The 22,789-nt window shown below is 38.8% G+C and overlaps 1 protein-coding gene across 2 annotated transcripts; it reads left to right on the top strand.

Annotated features, from left to right (window-relative positions):
* Positions 1–1,370: 1,370 nt before the first annotated feature.
* LOC146581971 (uncharacterized) lies at positions 1,371–8,113 on the top strand. Of its 2 annotated transcripts, XM_085247848.1 has the most exons (8): positions 1,371–1,485; positions 2,303–2,391; positions 5,101–5,304; positions 5,573–6,615; positions 6,732–6,801; positions 7,210–7,384; positions 7,514–7,679; positions 7,830–8,113. In XM_085247848.1, the coding sequence occupies exons 3-7, from the start codon at positions 5,103–5,105 to the stop codon at positions 7,677–7,679; spliced, it is 1,656 nt and encodes a 551-aa protein (XP_085103974.1). In that variant the 5' UTR covers positions 1,371–1,485; positions 2,303–2,391; positions 5,101–5,102; the 3' UTR covers positions 7,830–8,113. The 2 variants fall into 2 exon arrangements, with proteins under 2 accessions (XP_085103974.1, XP_085103983.1); XM_085247857.1 differs by lacking the exons at positions 2,303–2,391; positions 5,101–5,304; positions 5,573–6,615 and having other exon boundaries at positions 1,380–1,485.
* The last annotated feature ends 14,676 nt before the right edge of the window (positions 8,114–22,789 follow it).

Genomic DNA, 22,789 nt, shown 5'->3' with positions numbered 1-22,789 from the left:
AGTATATATATATATATGTGTGTGTGTGTGTGATTTTATGTGTTTGTATAAGCAGGATATACAGCCTATATATAATATATATAGGCTGTATATTATATTGGCATACTGGAAGTTCTCCCTCTACTGGTGGCGGCAGATGCTGAGACGTACTGCCCCAGAGGACCACCTCCCAGGAAACTTGAGCCAATCACAACAGCTGAAACAAGCCCTTTATCTACAGGGGCTTATTAAGCTAATTGAATTAGCATGTTGTGGTTTCTGAACCCAAATACGATTAGCCTGTTATTACCGTGTTATCAGGGTCCCTTGTTACAGTAACAGCAGGTTACTTCTGGCTGCTACATTGCCTCTTTCTCTCTCTCTCTCTCTGTTTCACCGTCTGCCTAACATATTCCATTTTTGAACATATTCATAAATCGTCTCCTAATCTGTTAAAGACCTGGCACGGTTAACAGCGTCCTGATATTCACAGCTATTGTGAGGCTCGTAGCTGTAATGCTTATGTGAAAATAAAGTTTATTCAACTCAGTCTGTGAGTGCAGTGTATTAAAAGATGATCCCTATTTTGTTTTGACAATAGAAAAATGTATATGTTGTGAGATGTGTCGAGTGTTTTAGTGTCTTGGTTTCAGCTCCCTTTCGTGGTATCATCACTGTTAACCTTTGCTGTATTTTTCACAGTAAAATACCACAAAATGCCCAGTAACTTACCTGAAAACATTTCTACAGTTAATTACTGTAATTTGCTTTGCATTATGGGTATATTAAGGTTTTTTACATTTACTTACTGTATTTTTTAAAATTGCGGTAGTAGTTATACCTACCGTTAACACATTAGCAGTAGTGCTACTGTATTATGTGATTTGAATGGTTCATCATACTGTTTGTGTATTTTTACTCTTTCAGTGGTTGGTTGCAATAGTGCATTACATTTTAACTCTTTCACTGCCAACCATTTCCAGATTTTCCTCCAACCTATGCCATTTGTCAGTATGATACCAGTGAAAGTATTATGGTTTTGACTTTTTAGGGGACTTGCCTGTGTGTAAGGTTCAAGAATTCTGATCATCTAATCTGCTGCATGCAGTTGTATGCACATGCACAGCTGCTGCAAATGTGTGCTTGCCACTGCGTTGCCAAAGGCGAACTTCAGTCAGTGGAGAATATTGTAATAATTTGGTGGAGGCTTCTCAGTCGAGCAGTAACTGAATTGCTCATTTACATGTACAGAACTCTTCTGGGAACTAGTCAACCCAACTTAGTGAAACACACACTGAATGCATGCTGGCCCCGCCCACCAACCTATCTCTACCAACCACCACTCCATATCCTGACTGACATGACCTGTGATCCAGTGATTGACAGGAGAGGAAAGACAGGCCAACTTTGCTAACTCTTCGTTACGATATGCTCGAGAGGACAAAAGATTTTGCACCTCGTTATTGTTGGACCTCTGTGTGGAAACTGCAAACGGGACGTCATAAGGTAATGCAAAGGACTCTCCTACCTAACATACTCGTTTATTAATTTTTAAGAGCATATATATTTTTTGTGTGTGTGTGGGGGGGAGGGGGGGCTTAAATTCGGTGTTAGCTTGGTCGAAATAGCACATTAGCTGAATTATTCTGGAAAAAATAGGTTGTGTGTGTTTTTTTCTTTTCTTATTCAAATAAATATTTAGATATATATTTTCCACGGGGAGGGGCGAGGAACACAGGCGCAACGACAGTCTTTGTCTTTTTCCCGCCGAGTGTGGTGCATTGTCCTCCTGCGCTTCTGTTCTATGACTTTTGAGAAGCTGGCCATGCTAACAGTGGGACATTTAGCTTCAGCTAAAGCAGCAGGTAAAAATACACATTTAATGAGAATAATGTAAGACAACTTTTTTTTTTTGGAAATTTAGAGACTGCTAAAACAATCTTATCCAGTTTTGAGCTTGCTCATGTAGGTTAGCCTGCTTTATTTAATTTTGTGTGAGCTGCAGTGCACAACATTAAAAAGTTAATATAACGTTAGGTTGGTGGCGCGAGGAACTCCAACCTAAGTTTAATATTTATTATTTTTTTAAGTGGGAAGGGGAGCATGTTTTTTTTCCTTTAATACAACGTCTTCCAGGGTCTTTTTCATATGAAAACCATGTAACGTCTGTGTTAGGTTGGTCAAAAGGGAATTAGTTGAATTATTCTGGAAAAGATGGGTTGTGTGTTTTTTTTCTTTTTTTTACTTATGTAAATATATTTTTCAAGGGTTAAATAAATGCAACATTAAATTAACAGTTGTCTCTCTGTCTTTTCCCGCCCAGTGTGGTGCATTGCTGTCCTCCTGCCCTTGCTGGCCGCGCTGACAGTGTGATGTAGCCTCAGTTCTTTGACAGACAAGACAAAACAGCAGGTAAAAAGACATATTTAGTGAGAATAAAGGTAGACAACATTTTTTTGGAAATTCAAATTCAGACACATGCAGCCATGTACAGGTGTAAATTTTGTGGTGTTTTTTGTTCAGAATTAAGACAATTTTGTTATCATACGAAGAAACATCAGCACACAGCTAATTATCGATTCACATGTGGAATAGAGCAATGTCCTTCTTCCTATCGAACATTTTCTGCATTCAGATCCCATATGCACAGGAACCACCGCTATCGCAGGGCTCAGACTAAACACACCCATTTTAAAGGAAATCTTGCTTGTGGAGTTGAGGCATGTTTCTATGTGGCAGAGAATTTTTCAGCATTATGCACTCATTTGAGATTTCATATTAAAGATGGCAAGAAAGTTGTCTGTCCTTATGATGACTGCCACAAACATTTCAGAGTGCGCTCATCTTTTGCCACACATTTATCCAGGAAACATAAGCCGGTGATAACAACTCAGGTGTCAACTCTCCCCGAAAATATAGACTGTACTCAGCCTTCTGAGGAGACTCTGACTCCAACTCCATGTGATCATCTAGAGGAGTGTGATAATCAACAAGAGACATTTTTACATAATTTGGCTCTTTTCTACCTGAAAATGCAAGCCAAGATGCTGTTGCCAGCGAGCACAATACAATGTATTCTTGATGGATTTCTGCATGTCCATAGCACTTCTATGGCAGATGTTTTTGACAAGTTGAAGGGCAAGCTTTCTGAGCTAGACATACCACAAACTGAGATAGAAATGATTATTCAAAATCTCTCTAAAGAGGATGTCTTCACAATATACAACAAAGGAATACTCAGATCTGACAAAACAAGGAGAACATTTTACAAGCAGTATTTTGACTATGTTGAACCCACCCAGATTTATCTGGGAAGTGATGTTGCTGGAAAGGAATGCTTTTGCCAGTACATTTCCATCAAAGAGACATTAAAATCACTCCTTAGACAGTCAAGTGTTAAAGAGCAATATCACCAATCCAAAAATCATACCTCTTCCAACATGGTTGTAGAGGATGTGGCAGATGGAAGAAATGTGAAAGAAAATGCTCTGTTAAAAGACAATCCTTCTTCATTGTCCATCATCCTTTACCAGGATGGATTTGAGGTTGTGAATCCTCTTGGGTCAGGGAAGAAAAAACATAAAGTTTTGGGGGTTTACATGAGTCTTGGTGAGGTCCAGCCACACAATCGCTCTTCAGTTGATCCCATGCAGTTGGTGATGCTGTGCAGAGAAAGGGACTTCAAGACATTTGGTCAGGAGAAAGTTTTCTCAAGTATTATCACAGACCTTAAAGATCTAGAAGATACAGGGATTGAGACAGATGATGGAAATACCCTCAAAGCGGCCTTGATTTCCATTTGTGGAGATAATCTTGGTTCACACTGCTTAGGTGGTTTCACTGAAAACTTCAGTTGTAGTACGCATTTTTGTAGATACTGCTTGATTGAAAGGACAGACTTTGAAAAGACACCACTAAAGCTTGGTCCAAAAAGAACCATCACTGGTCACAAGGAGAGTGTACAACAGCTATCCACCACTGACCAAGACATGGTACAGGGGGTAAAGTTTGACTCACCTTTCAATTCTCTGAAATATTTTCATGTCTTTACTGGGCTTCCCCCATGTTTGGGTCATGATTTATTTGAAGGTGTAGTCTCTAATGACTTGGCATTGTACATCAGTCATTTAGTGAAACAGGAAAAGCATTTCACTTATGCACAACTAAACAGGTCGATCACACAGTTTAAATACTCAGGGAATGATAGTCTCAGTAAACCATGTGAGGTTAAGGAGTGTGGCAAAAAACTTTCTGGTTCTGCAGCACAGAACTGGTGTCTGTTGTGACTGTTGCCATTGTTGGTTGGTGACAGGATAAAAAATCCTGAGGACAGTCAGGTCTGGCAACTGTATCTACAGCTCAAGGAAATGGTTGAGCTCATATGTGCTCCCAAGATCCATCATGACCAGATTGCATACCTTAAGATAATAACAGAGGAGTATGTTCATTCAAGACACACAATTTTCCCTAATCACCCACTCAAGCCCAAGCATCACTATTTACTGCACTATAGTGACCTCTTTTTGCACTTTGGGCCTCTTATTCGCTTGTGGACTCTCCGGTTCGAGAGTAAGCATTCGTATTTCAAGGAATGCGCCCGGAAACTGCACAACTTTGTTCACCTTTGTAAAACACTGGCAGAAAGGCACCAGCTGCTTCAGGCGTACCTCAGCAGTGGACCATTGTTTGCTCCAGCAGTTCAAGCAGTTGGTGAAACTAGTGAATATGATGAGCAGTTGTACAATGGTCTAATTCAGGAGTCTGTCAGGACAGCTGGCTTGATGAAAGAAACAACGTCAGAGGTATCAGCAGTAGTTTACAAAGGAACAAAATATTGCAAAGGGCTTGTTGTTGCTATGGGTCATGATGAATGTGGCCACATCTTTGGAAAAATCTCAGTGATCCTCATCAGTCACAAACAAGTACACTTTGTTTTGGACATCCTTCAATCTGTGATACTGATCAACCTTGGACTTCTCTGTCTACACAATTCTGAAAAAAGATTCATATGTGTTCAAGCAGACAGTTTGTTTGATTACTACCCTCTGCCAGTGTATATCGCTTCAGGTTTAACCGTTGTATCTTTGCATCATTCAATATCATCCTCTTAATTCATTGCAGATATGGACAGTGGCAGCCTACATCATGAAATTAACCTGGCATTACCTGACCTGCATGAAGAGACAAAGAGGGCAGTTATTGAGCACCTGACAGACATTATTGGTGTTAGAAACAGAGAAGATCTCCTGTTTGTTGAGCCTGATGATATCAAGCCTTTCTTGACACCAATTCAAAGTCGAAGACTTGTTCAAGTATTCAGAAAAGGTGAGAATGCATTAATGTCATAAATGGTTGCAGTCCTATCTTGAAAATAGTTGTAAATTAGTTATTTTGAGAGTTATTTTGAAATTGTTATAGCTTTCAAAACTAAAACTAGCTTTCATTGCCATTGGTATTATTTCTCCAACACTCTTGCTTTTGTGTCTTATATAAGAGTATTACTCAATAAATACTCCAAAAAACCCATCTGTACATAGTTAATGTGGAATTGTTCTGCTGTGTTTATGTGTGTGTGTGAATATCGACGACCAAGTGGAGTCTGGCTCTTCAAACAACCCAAAGGAACCTGAAACCACCTGCTCAACAACTGTGCAAATGCCACTACAGGGTAATTCACTCTGTTCTGCACAAGCATCAGGTCAACTCCCTTCCACACAACCAAATGTAAGCAACACCTCCTGGATCAGCAATTTTTCAGTTCCCTGGGAGAAGATGCCAACAAGACTTTCACAGGCCTTGGCAACTGGTGGAATGGCTCACCCAGAAGACAGGAGAATAATGATTATGACTGTTGTAGAAGGAATGCGAGTACACTGCCCCAACCCTAACAGAGCTGCTTGTGGGGAGGTAGCTAGAGCTATTGTATCTAAGTATCCCGCTACCTTTGCAGATAAGACTGCAGAAGGTGAGCAATTAGGCTGTGGTTATTATTCCCTACTCAAACAGCTTAAAACAAGAGTTGAACATGTAAATAGAGACAATGTCAGCAGCAGAATCCGGCAGCCAAGGAAAAGGTCTACCAGGGAAAACAATGAGGGTGATGTTGCCATCAAAAGGGGGAGATCTGAACTTGATAGCTATGGTTGCATCAACTGGCAACCCACAACCCTACCAGAAGGAGAAACGAGTGAAACTTTGGAGACAAAAAGACAGACTATGTCAACTGTCTTCAGATCAGCAGGTCCTCAAGCAATTGAAACAACAGATGTAAATACTTATATGTCTTTGACTTATATTTACCAGAGGCACATGCTTAATTCTTGGCCTGCCCCCACCTTATGTGAGGTTCAAGAGCATTGGCCATTTCTTTTTACTAAAAGAGGCCTCTGCACTCACTTCCACACACTCACAGATATTGAGGTAGAGACACGTCTCAGTGAAGCCCTTCTTACGAAAGGAAGGAGAATTTTGAACTTCTTTCAAAGCCAGAGACTTCAGTGGAACAAGGAGATTGAACATCTGCTACGTGAGTGCGACAGTGCAAAGCTGAACCACAACCAGATCGCCACAGCAGCCATCCTCCTTCTGATGAAGTACTTCCAAGAAAAAGAGGACTCAATCTTCATCTTGGCTGACGTAATTATATTTAAAATTTTACACATGCACTCTCAATACTGTCAACATAAACAAAGGAAAATATTTCAATGATTTTGGGTATCATCATTCAAATCAGTTCATTTTGTGTTTTAAAGGCTTTTTCCACCAAGATGTCTGTTGAGAGAGAGATGACCTTACCCATCACACCAAGGGTAATAGCGCTTGGTAAGTAAATAGTTTCAATCCTGTTGTAATATTTTTGTAAAAAATCTATGTAATTATTGTGGTATTTGTACCCACAACAACTTACTTAACAGGGGTTTGTCTGTTTTATATTGTATAAAAATAGAATACACACAGTTTGCTGCTGTTTCTCTTATTATTTATTATACACAATGACCAACAGGAAAAAACAGCCTAACACTTCAGCACAGGCCAAAATGCAAAGACATAAGGCAGTTTTTTCCTGTAATTGATCATAATTTTCATTAGATAATAAATAATAAGAGAAATAGCAGCAAACCGTGTGCATTCTATTTTTGTACAGTGTGAGGCCTGCTATCCAGCATTCTTGTGGAAACCTTATTTGTAAGGGTGAGCACATTGTCTTATTGGACTCTTGTCTGTTTTTAGGGAATAATTTCATGTCTGCAAGCTGCTGGATGATCAGTTTGGAGGGCAAGGTATTTTATGAGCCTGAGCAGATGCATGACTTTGCCAGCACCCTTGCTGTCTTCTTTGCGTCATACTACGTTTTCAACCTTGAGTATCAGGAGTCAGCGTCCATCACACTGGAGATGATACAGAGGTAAATACTTTACACCATTTAAGAATGAAATATATGTGATAGCTTGACTACAGTTGCAGAAACATATAGGTGATTGCTGTAACGTATGTTTTAATTTTGAAATTAAAGCAGCCTTTTTTCTGTTAAAAGGTTCTTTGTGAGGATCAATCCAGACATGGGAACAAAATGCCCTGCAAAACTTGGTACAAGCCGCAAGACAGGTCGTGTCGTAAAGAGGAAAGTTACAAGCATCTGCCCTCGGATCACCACCTTCCTCCAGCGGCTCTCTGAGTTTGAATGGAGGACTTCCAACTAGGTAAGAACAGAGATGATAATATCTTTTACATAGCTGATAATTATATACATACTGTACACACATCCATACAACAGTATGAATGATCTCAGACAGATGTGAACAAGTGAATAACCTGAGCAAACATGAATATTGATTATGTGTCTTTGACAGGTGGTGATGTAGACTACGCTGAACCCGACCATCCTGGTAACGGAAATCTAAATCCCATGTCACATTCTATTTCCTGGGACCCACTGATAATTATTACATTTTGTAAATGAGTTTTGTTTTACAATTGTAATAGTTTATTTAATGTTCATGCTGGTGGGTTTGTTCTGTTTTTAGTGGAATGAAAAACTGTTTTCCTTAAAAAAATCAGACAGAAAGGTGAAGGACTGTGTAGTTTTCATGTACGCTTCTATTTATTTTGGTTATTGGCATTGTTTTTATTCAGTTGAAAAATGTTTTTCTTGTTAAAAAAAAATATCAACAATAAATGTTGGTTTAATTCACTATTCTGAGACTACTTTATTGAATTATATTGTTTTTTGTAAATGTTCTTATATTGAATATGAATGTTAATATTATTTTATATGCTGTAAAACACAATTACAGTCTAAACAAATTATACTGTACACAATTACAGTGTTATACCATAAACCACATTTGCAGTACAGTGATACTATAAAACGTAATCACGGTAAGTCTTTCTAACTGTAAACCACGTTTACAGTAAAGCTGTTATACTGTAATATATGTTTACAGTAAAGTGGTTGAACTGTAAAACATCACAACAGTAAAGATACTGTAGATCAGTAATTACAGTAACTTACTGGCAATAGTGTTGCCAGTAAGTTACTGTAAAAATACAATAAAATGTCTAACAGTGATGGCACACAGATACTGCTGTGATTCAGTCCCATCAGTGTTTGGGAGAGGGGGCTCTTTTCCACCAAAGCACTCTTATAAACCTAAAGTACACTACCCACACAGAGCCAAAGGGCAGACAGATAACGTTAGCAACTAACTGGTGAACACGGAGCTCCATTTTGGATCTTTTTAGGGGAGGTGGCACTAAATGAAGTTAAAGACGCAGAAGCCTGTTGCTCACAGGGTCATCAGGGATTGGCCAACTAGCTGTGCCATCTACTCTCAGCTTAACACAGCAGGAACACAGAATGTATAAAAGAGCTTGATGTCCCTCTTTTTTTATTTATTTATTGCTTATTTGTATTTGGACATGCATTAAATATGAACCACACACAGCATTTACGGCCTGTCATCATTTGCATTGTCAGTTTCTGTGGGTCTTAAAAATGCCCTAGAACTACTGAATGCACAAGGCTAAGAAAGAAACAGTCAAAAAATGAAGATATTATTTAAGAAGCAACACAGAAAAAGACAAAAAGCACAATACGAGGCACAAGTGCCAAACGTCAAGACTTTTCATGACTGTGGGACTGATCTCTCTGAAAAGTATCAGTTTAAATTCAAAATGATCCCAGTCAGGATCCAGCTTGAGTTTTGCAAGTAAGAAAGTTGACTTCCCTAAAGGAAAAAGCTGTCTACCTCAATGATGATTTATATGACAAAAAAAGGTTCCCACTAGACACAGAATCACAAGTGGATGGAATCTAAAGGTCCACTGGGCAGTTTGTAGAGAGTGAAGTTGATCAGATAAGTTCACACGGTCACTAGACCGGTCACACAGGTCATGAAGAAAATCTCCTAGCAACCATCAGTCTCTGGGGAAACGTGTGAATATTGGAGCTAGTTGCAGGAGATTACTGGCAGTCACTAATCACCGTTCTGCTGCACCAAAGACCTCTTTGTAAATGCTTTGGTTGTCTGCACTTTGCATGGAAGACTTGTCTGCAAACACTCGCAAATTTCCCGTCAAGCAGTAGTGAAACTGAAATGTGGAATGAAAAACAGAAACAGAGTGTTGTGCTTTTTCAAGTTTCACTACAGCTTGGAGAGTTAATTGCAGGAACCACTCACCAACTATTTGATTTTTGCCCTTCGAATGGTTGCCCACTAGTCTCTGTGAGACAGACTAGCGCAGGATGCTAGTTTTAGCAAAGGAAAAAAACAAATATATATATATATATTTTTTTTTAATGATTACAGTGGAACCACCTTTGCCCTGCAAAAACACATCCTCCAACCACACACACCCATATTTCGCTCCATTGTGGTTTATTTCACACCTCAAACATTTAGTAAACAATTAAGCAAATACAAGTAATCTGCAGGTAGTAAGAAAATAAACTACTAACTCTTTTACGCTGCGTCCACACGTAAACGGCGTTTGGAATCACCGAAAACTGAGATTTTTTAAAGCTCCTTTTTTGGGTTTACGTGTGGACGAGGAATACAGAGTTCGTCACGCAACGTCAACGGTATCTGCCTTTTTTCACGTCAGCTGTGTGCCACGTTATTGTTTACATGAGATGAATTGCAGAATGGCAGATAGAGACAAGATACTGTTAATCTGAGTATCTTCAGGTTTTACAGGCTTACATACACACGCAGTTACTGTCCCTCTATTTACAAAGGCAGAGGCGTCACGGTGTGATTATTTTACATGTAGTTGGTTTTTTTCCTGTGTAATAATGTTCAACATTGCTGTCAATACATTTTTCAAAAAATGCTTTTCTGTGCAAAATGGGTTTAAAAACATAAACAGCTGTGGGATCCTGTTTGTCCGTGATTTAGACAGGGGGGAACAAATCCTGGCAGGATCAGCCTGATATTATTTGTATCCCACTGTAACTTTACTTTATAAAGAGCTAACATCTCCAAAATGTCAGGAGTAGTTATTTATTACAACAAGTGTTTGTGAACTAAAAATCAAGAATGTGGGATCCTGTTTGTCCGTGATTTGAAGAGCCCAGCGCTGCTGTCGACGCAGGGAAAACCACTTCTGCAGGGGAGACCTACCTCGGCACTTGTGCTGGTGAAGCCAAAGGGAAGATTTGCTTCAAGATATTTTCAAATCTTTGGCTTAGAATGAAGTTGGTTTGGAAACATATTCAGCGATGCTTCATCTTCTGCTTTGCGTTTGTATAGGGGCCCCGTGCTAGCAGTGTCCAAGCCTTGTTTTGTTTTTTCGCTTTTCATGCCGCACCCGCCCTGCAATGGGGGCGGGCCCCACATTTTGGGAAGGTCTGCTCTAACGGATACGTAAGTTGTTTTTCTAACTAGCCGCACTGCCTGCAAGTCGCCTTAAGCAATAACCTCTTTACTTTTTCTTTGTAAACTCTAGACTTATAAAACAGACATTTCTTTACATATTTCAATAAAATGATTTTTGTAACCCCATTACAAAATTAAAATTTTTACTTTTTTAACAGCAACACAACATGTAGCATTGTGATAAATGTTTTCTTATGAAGAATTTCAAGGATTTAAAAACAATCAAAATATTTAAATGGCAGCAACAAAATATCCTAAAATAACAACTAGTGGACTAAGACAAAAATCAAATATATCAAAAAATATTAATAATGTTGTAGCATCTTTGGACCCAATGTAAAGATTTCCAAAAAGAAACCCCATTGTGTATCCTTAGTGAACCTGTGTGAACACAGTGCTTCTTGTGTGTTGAAGCTCCTTTTACCAGCTGGCCAGGGAGTCAAAGAGGCTGACTTTAGTTGAGAGGAGGAGGTGGGCCGAGTGGGTGGAAGGAGGCAGGGGAAGGGGCAAGGGAGCTGCGTGAGGAGACTGAAGCAGGATTTATAGTCTGTCTGAGCTACACGTCAGATGATCTAATAGCATCACAACCCCCCACAGCATCCTGACATTGGAAAGGGGGTCTCTGTGCACCCCACAAGAGACCAGGTTGGGGAGTCAGCTGGTCTCACTGAGCCTGTGATTAATACACTAGGGCTGCTCTGTACCACCTCCACACCACACTGTCCTCACCTCCAATTAGCATGCTAATGAACCTGCACATGTGTGTGTGTGTGGCACCTGAGGGCTCTTTCTCACTGTGCAGTGTAAACAGAAACAGGCTGGCATTCAGAGGAATGGCTGCTGCTCTGCTAATTGAGACTGTGTGTGTGTGTGTGTGTGTGTGTGTGTGGACTCTGACCCTGGTTATACTCGCTGCTGTTATAGTAACTGGTTGAATAGGAATGTTTTGTCTGTCTAGACCTGTCCTGCTGACCTTTGTTCTCAGTGATTGTGTAGAGGTGGCCAGTCACAGCTTGTTCTCTATAGATAAGATGATTTATATGTGTGCCATAGACAAGAGACAGATGGACATATCCACATTGCTGTAAACACACAAAAAGCATTCAACAAATAATCAATATATGTTTTTATTTTAAAAAAAACGTTTAAAGCTTAATAATATTTTGTTTATTTTTCTGTTGTGCCGTTTTTACTTATTGTGTGCTGTACAAACTATAAAGTAAAATTGATGTAACTGATACCAGTTTGCTGGAAATTTTTGCCACGGCATTGATTTTCCTAACCAATAATCCAACAATAAGCATAGAGGGTCTATCACTGCAGAATTTATACAAAAGAAAATACACCAACGATAAATTGTAACAAGATTAAGCCAGAAACACAGTTATTGCTTTGGCTTATTGGAGGAAACCTTCCCATGCAGAGGAAACCCATACACGCAAACGCCGAGCAGAAAGTCCCTCGACAAGTTCAAAGCGTGAGCCTTCTCCCTGAGAAAACAGTGCTAACCCCTGTGCCACTGTGCAGTCCGTTTTTGCTGCTCTTCCACTCAGTTTTTTTGAGCATGGTTGTATCTTAGTGGTGTATAGTATGCAGGATGTGGGAGTCATTAAATATCTGACTAAAAGCAAGCTTCATTAGCTGAAAACCAAGCTAACAGGTAAATAAGCCCAAAAGGCACAAGGCAGAGCTCACGGAGGGATTGCACACAGAAAACAAAACAGACAACACAACCTAGGCAAAGAGCAGGGACTAAGTGATGTTACTTAACCTGGAGCCAGAACAGGAATAATACAATGAAACAGGAATCCAGAACCTCACCTGCCATCTAAACCTTCATTAACATTAACTAAGAATTCAAAACCTCATTAAAAAAACTCAGTCATGCATGTACTGAGTTTAGCTTTTTGGTAGAACACCAATCTGGACTTTAAACCATTCCCGAGTGCAATGTCAGTGCGTACAGCATTATTATGTTAATCATATTGTTATAAGTCATTGGTCTGACATAATATCGGTTTATATGATATTATATGATTTATATGGCTTTAAAATCGAATCAGTGAATTTGAGCTGAAAGCAGCGATACTCAAACTATTGCATCCACATGCTTCAGAGTTGTTATAAGGGTTCTTCTCAAAAGCCATCTATTGTCTTTTCCAAACATGTCTGCTTTAATTCACACATTTAATTCATGTGTCCAGAGCACATTACAAGTCCAGTTCTTTGCTCATATGGTCACTGGCAAAGCTTTGTTTGGCGCGTCTACTTTGCAGGTTGGATTTATACAACCAATTTCTAATTGTAGACTCATCCACATCAAACTTCAACTTAATGTAATATTGTAGTTTCCTATAAGATCCTAATTTGTAGAGTTCATTTTGTTAGACTTTGTTAGACTATTTGCATAAATTGTGATGTTGTTTCCATTCTGATAGTATTGCACATTATTGAATGCAGGAAAATATTTAGCATTGATAGAAATTAAATTTTAATGTTTTTAGAATGTTTAATGGATATTTTTGGTCCTTCCTTGGATTTAATTGTTATTGATGAAATAAATGTTGAAAAAATTATTTTTTTGGTTCCAGATATCTGACCGACAGCAAACCTGTGATGTCCCTAATAGTTAGTATTTCCTGATTGGTTGATTGCATTCTGCTTTGGTGGATGGGAGTGATGGAGTAGATACTATTGTATATAAGTGACTGTGTGAACATTGTTTCATTGTACCTGATAAACGTCACTTTTATGAAACCTATTAAAAAAAAATAATGGTAGACACATTTTAAAAATTCTTTCCTCCTTAGCACCTGTCATTGATTCAAGTGTGCCAACCCAGGATCACAGCAAAATGTGCAATAGACACGCAACAACAAGCAAAAAACATAAGAAGTACATTCCAGGGTCTCTAAGCTAGGCGGCTAAGCTGTACATTAATATACATGTAAATGTGTTAATAATGCCTGTTTAAACATTTTCACGTAATTATTAGTATTATCTCCGTCTGCTGTTACTGCAACTTACTGCAACTTCTACATGCGTGCACATATTAAGTTATAGAGAAGCAAAGCAAGAAATGGATGCACTGGACCGGTGTGGCTGCTGCACACTTTGCCGCGATATGGGGTTGGGTGTGCAGAGCTCTCCAAGTTACTCATGTATGTGGACAGAAACAGGTACAAGAATTATATGCAGATACTCTAATTAATTTGAAACTTGTTTGCATCAAACTTTAGGTGTTTGAATGGTTATTAGCTGGACACTTTTAAGTAAGTAAGTAAAGTTTATTTATATAGCACCCTCCACAGACATGTGACACAAAGTGCTTTACAAGAAGGTAAGAAACCACAATACAGTCATAAATACATCATAAAAACTACATCTAACTAGAAAAATTTGCATTTCCTGCGAAAATGCAGTGTGGATGCTTTAAAGCTGAAGCTGTATGCAAAAACTAGCTGAAAAGTTGCAGAAATTGTAAAAACTTTGCAGAAGCAAAGGAACTTTGCTAAAATGGAATAACTTAGCAGAACTGCAACATCTTAGAGGAAACATAATACTTGGCAGAAATACAATAGCATAGCAGAACTTAGCAGAAATATTGTAACTTACCAGAAACATGATAACTTCTCAAAAATACAAGAATTTAGGAAAAATAGTATAAGATAACAGAAAGAATATATTTAGCCAAAAATACTTAAACATTACGGAAACACTATGATTTAGAAAAATAGTACAACATAGCAGAAATACTGTGATTTACCAGAGACACTGTGATGAACTATGAATATTGTCATTTTAAATTAATACTATGGTTTAGCACAAATACTATCATTTGACAGAAATACTATCATTTGGCAGAAATACTGTGTTTCAGCACAAATACTCTGGTTTAGCACAAAGGAGATTAAGGAGATATGACAATTCGAAAATGCCTCTCATTACAGAAATCAAGCGGTGATTTTGAACAAACTCTCCATTGACTTTCTATGGAGAGTTTTCGGACTTTCTGTTGGTCTGAGGAGATTTGCCAAAATTCTATAAATTCCACAACAATGATAGTGACATTTTCAGAAAGCCAGCAAAAATACCTACGTTTTGATGTATAATTTGTGGAAGTTGAGTGAAATTTGAGCAAGTAGCAAGAAGTTGTTCGGACATGAAGAGAAGACTGCGAAACCTTCAGTGGCAACAATAACAACGCATGTATTTTGTGAGAAATCACAATTTTGCAACTCAAAACTTTAAGAAGCATAAAAGTAAAACGGTAAAAGATTTGAAAAAGCTGATTTATACCTGAATAGCCCAATAATTTGAGAACATTTTAAAGTTTGAATGGTTGTTCTACGTGAAAATATGAGGAAGTAGTTAAGTTTCAAAAACAAGCTAATTTTAGCAGAATTGCAAAGTTTCCCATTCATTTCAAATTAAAGGAAAAAAGCTTAATATTTTAAAAAGTATAATAGTGAAAAATACCAAAAGACATAGCCGTTATTAGCAGAAATAGCAGAATAGTTTAAAATTTGAACGGTGAAAATCGGCTGAAAATTGTGGAAGTAGATCCACGGCGAAAAGTGTACGGAAACACCAAGAAAGAACTCAATAGTGTGGATGCTTAAAGCATCCACACAATTAAAAGCTTGGTAAATGGCCTGTATTTGTATAGCGCTTTATTAGTCCCTAAGGACCCCAAAGCGCTATAAACAACCACCCATTCACACACTGGTGATGGCAGCTACATTGCAGCCACAACTGCCCTGGGGCACACTGACAGAGGCGAGGCTGCCGGACACTGGCGCCACCGGGCCCTCTGACCACCACCAGTAGGTAACGGGTGAAGTGTCTTGCCCAAGGACACAACGAGCGAGACTGTCCAAGTTGGGCTCAAACCAGCAACCTTCCGATTACAAGGCGAACTCCCAACTCTTGAGCCACGATCGCCCCCTAATTAAAAGCTTTTTGAAATAAAAATGTCTTTAGCTGCTGAAGGTCATAGATCACAGCAGGATAGCTCCATATATTAAACGTTAGGTCTTTTGACAAGATTCCCATCACGACTGGCTGAAATGCAGCCCCACATGTCTGTAGACAATCCTTGTACTTCTCTCATGACCTCCTTCATATATTTTGATGATGGTTTGAATGAAAAATGAAAAATTTGGATTTATTACTCCATCAGACGTCTTGTCATTGATTTTCAGTCCAGTTCTTGTGTAATTTTGCAAAATTCAGCCTTTTCTCCCTCCCTTCAACTGAGGCCATTTTTGATGAGGCTTCAGTGAAAAGTAGAGTAAAGTTGTAGTACCCACTGAAGGGCCAGGTGGATCTCTCAGGTCCTGTGTCAGGTCTTTGCTCGATTTGTTTTCCGATTTCTCAGCAACATAAATGTTTTTTGTCCTTCACTTGCTCAGTTTTCACTTACTACACAACATACTGAGACTCCGCATTATATCTCACACTTGATCACCTTGTGGTAGATTGCTTGAGATCCCTTTAAAAATTAACATTAAATCTGTCTCCTTGGAAGCAAAATATATAGAGATGAGAAGTGACTCGAGACTTTTGAGTATTGTAATTGCACAAGACCCAAAATACATAAGTTGTATCTTAGTGACCATTAATGGTCTCTTTTGTCTTTTTAAGCATGAATTTGAAAAAAGGCAGCTGTTACTCTACATGAAAAACATGTGGAAGAAAAACTGTCAAAGTGTTACCAAAGTGGTAAGACAAAATAAAAATGCTCAATTTTGGAATTTGGAGGCATCCAGCAGTATTTTTTAAAAGTGATTTATGGAATATGTAATTATGTGTGTAGGACAGAGACAACCATGATGAGACTTCCTAGTGCATTTGTTTGTGGTGCTGAACCAAAACCATAATTTTACAGTCCAACATCCCAAATGCCAAAGGTAGCAACCGCACATTTCTTCAGCTCAAAAAATAGATACGTCTTTATTTCCCCAGAATTCTTTGGATGTTCTCAGAAAGCAGCTTCTTCAACTAAAAAAGGTTTTAGGTCCTTCAGCGTATTTGTTAGACCTCACAAACACCACTTTGTTAAGATTAGCCATAAAAAATAAAACAATAAAAAAAAATTAAATATCCATTTCAGAGATTATGTAAACTTGCATGTGCATGTAAGTGCACATACACACACTTATGCATGTACAGGCATAGACACAGCACTGCTACTGTAACCTTTGCAATAATCAGTTCTGTCTGATGGGCCTTTTTAATTAACCTTGTAGGAAATTAATCCCAGTGTTAAATGGACAAGAAAAAGATGTTTGATTACCACCACGAGCCAACTGGGACTTCTCCCTCTGTCTAATTGCCCAGGAAGAGAGAATAAGAGAAAAAGTAGTGCAAACGAGAAGCAGAGAAACCGGGAGAGAGAGGAAAGAGGAGAGCAAGCAGAGAGTGAAGCGCCTCGAATCCTGCGGTGTCATTAGCATCCGTGTGAATGTCAGTTAGTCCCTGGAGCTCTGATAAAGCTTCACTGAGAAGAGCGTGTCGGGAAAAAAATTAGGCATGAGGGGGGGAAAAAGAAAGGAACATTTTGATAAACTAAGAGGGACAAAACACGCTACGTGATGTCCAGAAATTCCTGAGACTCCTCCAGAGAATCAGTAAGAATCTGTTTAACACTAAGCACTGAACAGGCGTCGCGTCCCTTCTTTACTTAAACTTCTTATTTTAAGTAGTAAAGTGTGTTGACATTGGCTCCATAATAGAAAGAAGGGACCACTAACGAGTTTTCAATAATGGTACCAATGCTAAATAGCTTGCTAACACCTGCAGATATTTATGGTCTGATATGTGCGGTCCTCAAGCTGCAAAATGCAGTCATGGTCAAATGTTGTGCACGTAATTGGATCCATATGTGAGAAAACTCTAATTCATTAAAGTGTACGCACTACAAAAGTTTTTACATATTATATGTAGTGTACTACACAAACATGGACTAAGGGAAGGTGTCAAAACCTGTTGTGTGTTGTCATATTCGACCATCTGCTGTGATGTTGGCTTTAATTCTGAATCAAGAAATGAATAAATAGTACTGAGAACAAACCTCTAGATACTTTATAACAAAACAACACAGATTTGCTCAAAGACAATCTGGGACTGAACCAACCCAGATGTGCAGAAGCTGCAGATTCTCCAGTGTCCACTTGATGCTGGTCCAAAATCAAATCAGTCCCTATACACACACACACACACACACACACACACACACACACACACACGTCCAACATTAAAGCTAGCTAAAGCAATGTTAACTACTCAGTTGGCAATTTTTCACTCTGGAAACACCTTTTCTAAGAACTATTTACAGTTAACCACTCATCATGGGCATGAATGTAATTTTAGGCATTTGATGATTTCTTTAAACTGTGCTTGTAGTGCTTGTACAGCAAATGTCTCTAAGGACTTAAAAAACAGAACTGGGTGCATAAGTTTCAATTTATTTTATTTATTTAAACATACATCTCCATTCTTAAGTCAAAAGACCCTCAGCAAGTTGCACCTCAGCCGGATGCTTTCGGTTACCATCAACAAGCTTCTATATCAGAAAGTGTTTGTGATATCAAAGTGATACAAATCAAAGGAATTTCCTGGAAAAATTACAGCTAGCTAGGCGACATTGCCAGGAGTTCATTTGTGAAAATGGCTTAAGACAAGAGGAAAGAAAGCAACACTAAGAAGACTGCAGATTTGCAGATATCCAAAAGCAAAACTCATTACTTGCTATCTTTGTTTCATCTAGTTTTATCAGAAATATCAGCGTAGTGTTGTTTAATCCGAGCTTCCTGCTTCCTGTTTTGTGGAGCCACAGCAAAGAGAGCGCTGCTTCCCCTAAGTTAATGTTTATGTTTAGCAGCTTTGGTATTAATGACTAATTAAGCTGCTTTACACACTTGAGCTATGATGTGGCAATAATGTGAGAAACAAGTACTGCATTTATTGTTGAATGTTTGCAACATTAATTGGGGAATCAACAGCAGAAAAGGCGCCTAATTAAAAAGGCCTTTTGATACATGAGGTGTCACAGCCTCAAAAACACTCTCACGGTTTTCTCCAGTACGCTCACGTCAATGCCATTTTCACCCCAGTCTTGCCTTCTCTCCCTAAAGTCTGCTCAGGCAGGTGCTTCCCTTCTTTACTCCCTAATGTCTAAAGATCTCTGCACTGACCTCAGCTCTACATGACTCATCCTGTAGCGTGCTGGCTCTGCGTATCGGCGTATGTGTGTGTTGGCCGAGTTCATCGGCCTGTGTTGACTTCCCGGATCCCTGCAGGTGTCTGTGTCAATAATCCAGAGGGCAGTGCGAAGAGAACCAGCGGAGGTTGTATTACCTGTGCACTGACGCACAGTCTGTCTGACTGTTATGTCACTAAGTTTGGCTGTGTGGCCTATTATGGAAGGAAAAAGAGTAGCTATGAGTTTCCTCTGCACCTAATATCATTGCATTTTAATAATTTTATTAGCATATTTGACATTTTTCTCAATTTCTCTAATTGGCTTTAAAGTTACCTTCCAACATCTGTAAAGCCTCAACACCTGCTTGCGTGTCTTTAGTTTTTAACACAAGAAAACAGAAAAAGTCAACAAATCTTTGAGCTCTTCAGCAGCTAAAAAGAGCTCAACTCTGCTTTGCATGTGATTCAATGACTCCATATAAAGAATGATCACAAACTCCAGGTCTGAAACATGAAACCTGCTTTTCTCATTACCAAAATAAAGTTCAGGGTCTCAATTGCTAGTTTATCTTTATGTAATACACCAGGATGTTAATGTTGTAATGTACGGTACCCATTCAGAAGTATGCTTTAGTGTGTGGCTCCCATATGACTGACGACACGTGAAGTTGGCCTCTTAAGGTCGGTCTCTCAGTTACGCACTCACTTATTTAAAATTCAGTTGTATTGAAACAGACCTTAACGAGTGAGCTATTCAGCTTTTCTCTGCATTTACAGTTTCTTCAAAAACATTTCCAAACCCACCACTCCTGGAAGCTCTCTTGCTGGTACTATAATAAAATATAAACCTTTTTATTCAAAGAGTTTACTTATTAAGATAGTAAAAGTTATATAGTCCTCACCAGGTGTTAAAACTGAGTGAATACAACCTCAGCTGAACAATGATACATGAGATATTACACCGTGTCATTATTTATTTAACAAAAACGAAGCAAATATGCAGAAGCAGTGTGTGAAAGACTAAGAGCACCCCACGATTAAATAGCTACTAGAACCACCTTCAGCAGCAATAACCTGAAGTAATTGTTTTCTGTATGACTTTATCAGTCTCTCACATCCTTATGAAGGAATTTTGGCCCCCACGTCTTTAGAACATTGAGGTTTATGGGGATTCGTTTAAACGTGATTTTCTTGAGGTCTTACCCCAGCATTTCATTCATGCTAAGGTCTGGACTTTGGATCATTGTGTTCTTTTCTTTGTTCCAGCCATTCTGTCGAGGATTTGCTGCTGTGTTGGGATCATTGTCCTGTTAAATGACCTAATGTGGGTGAAGCTTTAGCTGTCGGACAGTTGGCTGCACATTTTCCTCTAAAATACTTTGGTTTACTGACGAGTGTGTCACTGTTGGCAAGGTGTCCAGTGCAATGTAGGTCCTATTTTTTTAGCTTCTCTACATGGTCTTTGCTGGGACAGCCACTCCTGTAAAGACTGCTTGAATGATTTTTCCACTTGTGAATCTTTCTCATTGGAATGATGGACTTAAACTTGGACATTTCCATATGACCTTTCCCAGACTGGGCAACAACTTCTCTGAGATCATTGCTCATATCTTTTCTAATTTGAGATAATTCATGTTGTTTTCTGACATGAGAACTCCCTGAGAACTGAAAGAAGGTATACTTTTGTTGTTATCATGACTGTTAAATCATTGGTTCACTTGTCCGAATATATGGAAGCCCGTTTCCGCCACTAAAAAAAGTATCTGTAACTTCTTAACTCGAAATTTTGAGAAAGGTAGCGCTAACAATCAGTAATCTAAGTGAATTACGTCATTTTCTTGTTACCTGGAAGGATATGGCGCAGAGGAATGCGGACTCAAAACCGGATTGTGAGCTACCAATGTATAGCAACAAATTGGTGCTTTTGAGAGTACATTTGCTGATAGTAACGCCATGTGATTCCGCTAATAACACAAGAATTTCATCATTTGTGAAGCCACGCTGAAAATACTCAGCAATTTGTGCATTCATGACTAGCTGTAATACTGGTAGCTTAGCTGTAGCATTTGTAGCTGAGGGCTTCAGCTTCCGGGTAACAAGGAAATGACGTAATTCATGTAGATTTCTGATTGGCAGAGCTAACTGTCAATTTCGAGTTAATAAGTCAAAATTTTGTGAAAACAACTCGAAATTTAGAGTTATGGAAACGTCTTTTTTTGGTTAGGGGTGGAAACGGGCGTCCATACGAATGTCTTTATGAGTCTGATTGTGGCTGTTGTCACAGTGACAACAGCCAAAATCAGATATTATCCACCCTTAATATACAAGCTATGGATACATATGAACGCTAAGTTACCAAAAGACATAATTTCTGCACCTGATAATATATTTTAAAATTTTAAATATATTCCTTTCAGATTGTTTCCTTTCAATAATTGTTACTGGGAAAAAATATGTTTTCCAATACTAAACATGTTCATTTTTTTCATATTCTGTGGGCTCATGCATTGAAATAAAATGACATCTAACAAGGATCATGTAATCAAACAGTAAGTTCTCAGGTCTTAGTAACTTGTATACATATACTGTGAGATCAGATTTGCTTGTTAGACGTGTTTCTATGTGAACGTCGGTGAATATCGTTCCTGTTAGTCCACTAACTTCATTGTCTTCAGCTCACCTTGCCCTCCCCTTGTTACGAGCTTGTTAGTGTTAAGTCATCAGCAGGGTCAAACTCTCTGAAAACACACATTACAACACAGCCAAAAGATCACATTACACAGTTTGAATAAATACAAGGCAATTTGTCATTGTCATGTCAGAGTTGCCCCTTCCTCTGTCTGCACTGGCTGTCTCTCTCATCCTCCTGCCTACCCCCACCTCTCCTCCATGCCCTGCCTCCTCTGCCCCGGCACAGCAGCAGGAAGCAGTAATGGTGATTGTATTAACCCCTCGCAGAAAGCGTTGACCTTTGCTGAAGATAGTAGTGAGGGGGGGACAAACTCAGAGATTAAAAGTGTACACTTACACACTAAAGCATTAAGCAAAAGCATAAAGAAGAAAGAGAGATGTTATATTTTATATGCAAATTTGGGGTATTTGTTGTATTCCATGCATTAAAACATAAAAACGTATGATAGCAAGGATGGGAATTAAGCTCCAGCTCCAGTTGAGAACCAGTTCCCTTACCTGTCCTTTCGTCCTGCTTGCTGGGGAGTTTCAGCAGTTTTGACTATTTATTTATACTCAGTTTTTATAAACACTTCTGCAATGGCAAGTACATGTTAACGGGACTTTTACGGTCTATCTTAAAACCCTTCATTTAGTCGTGTTGCGATTTTTATTTCAGTTGTGTCGACTTGGATGTGTGATGTGATTTCGGCTATTTAGGTGACGAAGAACAGTTTAAAGGTTTAGCTATTAACAGGCCACCATGACTGAGACTCCGGTAGCAGTTAATGACTACCTTTCTGCACTCTTGCTCCGGATTGTTGCTTAAATGGCAATAAAAGCAGAGTTCCTGTACCTGTGCGGTGTATGGGGCACAGGAAAAAGGCAAAAACGTAAATATCTGCCAACCATTTTCTGAATTTACCATAAAAATTGCTAGGTTTTATTAGACGCATTACTAACAACTTTGAGTTGTCAGTAAGTCTGTAACAATGTTGCCATTTCATTCAGTCTGTTCCATTAAACCTAAAACTAGAGCTGTTCGACTTTGGTGTCGT

Source organism: Mchenga conophoros, linkage group LG2 (assembly GCF_057382185.1).
Source record: "Mchenga conophoros isolate Kocher_MC1m ecotype Shallow Benthic linkage group LG2, M_conophoros_male_GT1.1, whole genome shotgun sequence".
Classification (NCBI taxonomy): Eukaryota; Metazoa; Chordata; class Actinopteri; order Cichliformes; family Cichlidae; genus Mchenga; species Mchenga conophoros.
This window is presented reverse-complemented; position numbering and strand designations above follow the sequence as displayed.

Coding starts and splice junctions, on each gene's coding strand:
- LOC146581971 (XM_085247848.1), top strand. CDS start 5,103: ATGGACAGTGGCAGCCTACATCATGAAATTAACCTGGCATTACCTGAC. Junction 5,305..5,572: donor TGTTCAAGTATTCAGAAAAG/GTGAGAATGCAT, acceptor TCGACGACCAAG/TGGAGTCTGGCTCTTCAAAC. Junction 6,616..6,731: donor CAATCTTCATCTTGGCTGAC/GTAATTATATTT, acceptor TGTGTTTTAAAG/GCTTTTTCCACCAAGATGTC.